Source organism: Protopterus annectens, chromosome 6.part0 (genome assembly GCF_019279795.1).
Source record: "Protopterus annectens isolate FY-2018-M chromosome 6.part0, PAN1.0, whole genome shotgun sequence".
In the NCBI taxonomy this organism is placed as follows: Eukaryota; Metazoa; Chordata; order Ceratodontiformes; family Protopteridae; genus Protopterus; species Protopterus annectens.
In genome coordinates, this window is record NC_056737.1 from 155,071,139 (window position 1) to 155,077,387 (window position 6,249).

Consider the following 6,249-nt stretch of genomic DNA (forward strand, 5'->3'; position numbering starts at 1 on the left):
GCTATAACTAATATATGAAAAGAGGGATATTTCATTTCATCTGTATACATTCTTATTGTATTGTGTTTCCTGCAGGATTAATGATTATATGGATATGACCCCAGTCGATATTGTGGGCAAGAGGTGTTACCATTTCATTCATGCTGAAGATGTGGAAGGTATCAGACACAGCCACCTGGACTGTAAGTACCAACTGCCTGTCAAGGTCATGTTGACCTTGCTTTACAGTGAAGGCTTTCCCATTCGGGTTTATAACTACAGCAGTTATTCAGAACACTTATTCAGTGGAAGTTCAGTGCATTAATACTGGCTCTCTGTGGGCTCCAGGTATATTAACATGGCATGCAAAATGACAAATGTAGCTGAAACTACTGAAACAGTATTAAAAATAATTCCCCTGTTGCCAGAGCTCTGCTTTACAGCTTCTTCATTGGCATGAAGGATATCAAAGAACAGATAGGAAAACACTAACTAGATTTGAAATTATTTTATTAAGTGTGGCAAAAATTACATACTGGTCAGAATTCAGACCTTAGAAGAAAATCTTGATATGGAAAGTCTCAAAATGTATTACTTGTATTTCTTTCCAGTATCTGTATTTTGCTTTCCCGTCTCTATTGCTTTCTAGCATTCTTGTGCTTTTCTTTTTCTGTTTCTCTGTCCTCCTGCATCTAACAAGATTTGTGTCTCATGTAGGTTATAATAAAAAAAACAGTTGCAGATATTTGTATAAGCTTTTGGATACCTAAGTATTGACATTATATCAGTTATAATAAAGTGTGTGCTCACTGTGGTTTGGAAAGAAGTATTGACCAATAGACTGCCTTTCATTCACTGGAAATCTGCATCGGGGTTACTCAGATGGTCTTGTATTGTAATTACAGAGATGTAATTGTAGCCAAAAGGTTGAAGAGGATCCATGTAAAAGAAAGCATTTCTGTTGTTAACAGAAAGAAGTTAATGAGGTTCAGCAGGCATTACACCCAGAAAATTATTACTCTGGTATTGCCTGCAAAATGTTCTAATATTGCTCATCAGCTCACTTTCATCTGTTACATTATTGTACCTTGAATATCACTACAGCAAATCAAGGGTTTTCTGAAATCCTGGAATAGATTTTTGTTCTGCTGCAGACTGCTAGCCCCTTCTGAAACAAGAACTGTCTTTCCTTCTCACCGGTGTCCAATCATCTGTTTTATGGATGCTTTGTGTCATATCTCAGCCCTAAATTAAGTTTAATTTCAAAAATTTATTACTGGAGAAATTGATACCAAGTTCCCCTGCCTTCTGTGTCTTGACATATGTCTTCATTTTACTTCCAGAATTTCACTTCTTCAAACATCTTCACCAAGTACAGCAAAGGTGATTCATTCATCTTACACTTTCAATAAAGGACAGACTCATTCCCCTCAGTACAGCACTCAGTTTTATGTATCAGGCTCTGCAATGTTCAAATGATTAAAATGTGCGCTAGAAATTCATACCCTGTATGCTTTTTTCACATTTTCTATCACCAAGAAGTCCTTTGTCCAAAATATGGTGTGTACAAGAAATCTGTATGATGTATAGCAAAAAAAAAATGTAAAATGTGAAAAAATGTGGTCAATTAAAGCAGATCCTTGATGCAAGGGGAAAGCAAATACTTTGTATATATATATATATATATATATATATATATATATATATATATATATATATATATATATATATATATATATATTTACATACACACACACACACACACACACACACACATATATATATATATATATATATATATATATATATATTTTTTTTTTTTTTTTTTAGGGTGTACATGTGTACACATCCTTCTGTGTGTGTGTGTGTGTGTGTGTGTGTGTGCATGTGTGTGTATGTGATTGTATGTTTCTATCTATTTCTGTGTAGTTTGCCATCTAACTACCTACATACATGATTAAAGCATTGCAGTCTTCAAATGCTAATTATATAAAAGCCACTTAGAATTGTAATTTAGGAAGAAACAAGAATGCAGTCTTAAGCATAACATATGCACCGACGATAACAATTTTGCCAACTTATGTATGAACTCAGCAGAGGTTAGCACATTACATGCATTTGTCCAGCTCATATAGCCATGTCCAAAGGCAAGTGAAAATGGGGGGGGGTCAGTATTCTGAAGTGTGGTGTGAAGTGGGGGGACGAGGTGTCGAAAGATTGATATGACTGAACATCTGAAGAATATATGTTAAGGAATTACCATAACTGAAAGGAGCATTGATTTTTTTTTTGAAGAAGAAGAAGAAGAAGCAGTAATGCTAGAATATTTTTGATTAAGATTTAATAAATGCAATATATCTGAGTGTGGGAACTTCAAGTCATGAATTATTTCATCATGAATTGAGGGTATCTGGACACTTAGTAATACCTCTGAAAGCTTCATAGCACATGGGAGTAAGAGAGATATCAGCAAGTAGTGAGAGAAATGTAGTCAGAGCCACATTTCTAGGCATTTACCTTCCATTGTTCACATGACCCATTGATCCTGCTTCTGTTAAACAGTTGCATTATAATTTTGCACCTTTCATTCTTAGGAGTTGAAAGGATTGTAACTCTGCTAACAGTGCTTTGTTGCAGCATGATAAACACTCATCTTCCTGCCATTCTAAATGACAAGTGCAGTTGCAGGGATGTATTCAAGATGAAGCAAAGAAAGGAAAGGGTTAATGATATAGAAACACATTTAAAACTCTTGCCGAAAATTCAAGTATTTTAGAAACCACTATTGCAGAGAAATATAAGAGTTACAGCAATGATTGTTGGATTGTTAGCATTGTGTTTTACTGTAGTTATTTAGTAAGCAATGAGTGTACTGAGTTGAAAGAATCTAAGTACTCAGATATACAAGCAGTGATGTTAGAAGTGTGTTCTCTAGTCTTTTAGAGTTCAAAGTTCACACGCAGACAAAAGGGTAGACTTTGTGTGACAGCCTGTAAAACCAGGTCTAAATGTTATCAAGTAGTTGATTGATACATGTGCACATTTTTGACACCAGTGGCCTTTTGGCTGTGTTTGGAGAGAACATTCAGATGACGCACTGTGACCATGACCTTTAGTGGTGGTGGTCAGTGGGAATTCTGTTAGTCATCCAACTTCTCCACAGCATGCGGTGGTATAGCGGCAGTTCATAAGCAACTCCATTCAGTATCACTGCACATTTCAATTTATGGAGGAAAATAGTGATGAATTATCCATCAATAAGCTAGAGAGAGGCCCAACTTATATCCAGACTACCAACAGTTGTTACAAGGCATATGATCCACCAGGGAGATGAAAACATCAGTGTTCACAGACATTTGTTTACAAAAAAGTAGTTAATGATAGGCTTCGGCTCTGAATAATGATCAAAGGAGTAATCAAGGATAGGCCTCAGCCTTGAGTAGTCTGATCAGCAAAGGTGGAGTTAATGATAGACCCTTCTTACGTGAACCAGCAAGAAGTCATCAAGGATAGGCCCCAACAATGATTACTGTCTGTATATTTTTTTGTAGTGTGTGTGTGTGTGTGTGTGTGTGTGTGTGTGTGTGTGTGTGTGTGTGTGTGTGTGTGTGTGTGTATGTGTGTGTGTGTGTGTGTGTGTGTGTGTGTGTGTGTGTGTGTGTGTGTGTGTGTGTGTGTGTGTGTGTGTGTGCGTGTGTGTGTATACGTTTATTCATTCACTTGATTATTTAATTTGGTTATTTATTCATATTTATTTAAAGTAGTTAGGCTGAATCTATGGGGCTGCTTTTCAGCTTATAGTCTTGTTACATAGCAAATCCTAGTAAATACTGATGTAGATGTAGGACAGCTGATGCCCCCAGAGGGCAGATTACAATGCATAATAATAGGGCATCATTCAGTTGTAAACCGTCACGTAGGAGATAAGCAGAAAACTGAGGTCACAGTAAATGAGCAGATGTATAACACACATACTAAAACATGAGTACGTATTCCTTGAGAATGCTAAGTACAACAGTATGATAATGCCATTACATTTTATTTATAAGTGTTAAAAAAATTGGATCACTTATTTATGCAGAAACATATAAGTATTCTGAAGCTGGTAACTAGACAAACTGGCTTTAAGGGGATAAAAGGTTAGTAACTCCTAATAGGTAGAGTTAGATCCTAAGTGTAAGACCCCAGAAGGAAAATGATTTGTTGAAATATTCGAGAGAGAGAGGAAAAATGCAGAGTAAAGGCTAAAGGGTTTGCATGTGATGAATGTAGGACATAGGCAGAGGATGTGATCCTTAGCATGGAGCCAAAGGTACAACAGTGGTTTAAGAGAATATGTTTTTACATTTGTAAATCAATGTATGAACATTTTTACCACAGCTCAAAAAAATGCTTGTTACTCACTATGTGAAAAAACTTGCTTTTCAGACAATTATCAGTTTATCAACTATCAGTAAATGCTGTTCAATAAATTAGAATTACGAAAACACAATCATTGTGATTTTCATATTCAAAATTAAATCAGTAATAACAAGTTACTATATAAAAAATTCTTATTTCAACTTTCTTTGATTATCGGTGGCACTCTTTTTCAGGACAAGAGTGAGAAAACTAAAAATGTAATTTTCTTAGCTTTCAAATCGTTACGGATAAGTGGTTCTTCCATGGGAATCCCTTCACTGTTACAAAAATTGAAGCACAAAGAATCAAATCCTGTAAATACTTGTTATGTCTTTTGGCTTATCCCAGCTAGGGGTTGCCACAGCGGAACTCCGGTCTGCTAATGTTTGGTAGTGGATTTTTACGTGCCGAGTTACCAGCTCTGACGCACAACCTTCAACGAAGGCATGCTCATTCATGCATTCCTCCACACAGAAGATGCTCTAGCTGGTAATCGAATGGGACAGCGTCTTGCTGTGAGGCGACAACTACCGCGGGTATAATTAAAAATGTGAAATAAAAAATCCATTAGACAACCCAAAGTATTTAGCTTTTGATATTTTTATTCAAAAGTGTATCACATAAATCCGCGGTGGTGCAGCGGTAGCATTGTTGCCTCACAGCAAGAGATTCTCCCGTTCAATTCTCAGCTGGAGTGCAGGGAGTGCCTTCTGTATGGAGTCTGCATGTCCTCCCCGCGGTTGGGTGGGCATTTGAGAGACATGTGTAAATGGGCGTGCCTTCATTGAAGGTTGAACATCGAGCTGGCACCTCGGCGCTCGTGAAAATCTACTGCCAATCATTAGCGGACTGGAGTTCCGCTGTGGCGACCCCTAACCGGGAAAAAGCCGAAAGACAATAACATTCAAAAGTGTATGACAAAGATGTATAGATTATCAAACTTTTTGTAGGTGGGCAGACTCCCTGTGACCACCATGTTGGCTGTGGTCCTTCATCCATGCACCATATTTGTCTGAATTTTCCTGGGTCTTCTCATAATGTTATTTTATCCTAAGTTTGCCTTTTAATTTTATCTTTGGGTAAATAGGTGGCTTGTCTTCTTATGCTGTCTGTTTTACACATGATTATATCCAGATTTCTTGCCACATATTATTCTTTAACAAGCAGTTCCTTGATTTATGGATCATTTACATTGTTGTGCATAATTTTTCATTTCTTCGTCTACATCATTACTTGACATTTACCTTTATTTTTGGCTTCTATCCACGATTTGCTCTGTTCTCTTCAACTTCTTATTTTTCTATTGCATCTATTTCACCATTTCTTCTTTTGGTATGACTTTCTTGTTGCATTGAGTTGCATTAACTCTTTTTTTTTTTTTTTTTTTTTTTTTTTAGTTTTTGCAGTTTTTGCTTCACTCCATTCTCTGCAGAACATCAAATATTTCCTTCTCTGGAGCTGTCATTCAGGTAGCCATCAGGGTTTTCTGTTTAAGCCTATCTCAAGTTGCCCTCATGGCTTTGCTGATGTGCATATAACCACACTGAGATCTGCAATTGGGATTAAACTCTCAAAGTCTTTGGATTTTCAGCTCACCTGCACTAAGGATTCTGCAGCAAACTCATGCTTGTGAACAGTCTTAGACACTTTTCCTTGCCTTTGCATGTTACCAGTCATTTTTACTTGTGAATGAGCATAATGTAAAGCCTCTACCGTCTTCTCCTTTAGCTTCCTTTAGAGTAACAGACAATCCAAGCAAACTGTGGGAAATAAAATATCTGATCATATGATTTAAAGCTCTGCAACAAGAAATGCAAGCAGGACTTTCTGCAAAAGTGTAATGGTAAGTTCCTTTAAAGTAGCAAGTAA

General features: G+C 36.7%; 1 protein-coding gene across 3 annotated transcripts in view; it reads left to right on the forward strand.

Moving 5' to 3' along the window:
• Positions 1 to 6,249, forward strand: part of NPAS3 (neuronal PAS domain protein 3) — a 2,415,438-nt gene that overhangs the window by 2,335,140 nt on the left and 74,049 nt on the right. For all 3 annotated transcript variants that reach the window (XM_044073889.1, XM_044073888.1, XM_044073890.1), the window contains exon 8: positions 76 to 182. In XM_044073889.1, the coding sequence (XP_043929824.1) occupies positions 76 to 182 (107 nt within the window). The remainder of the gene's footprint in view (positions 1 to 75; positions 183 to 6,249) is intronic.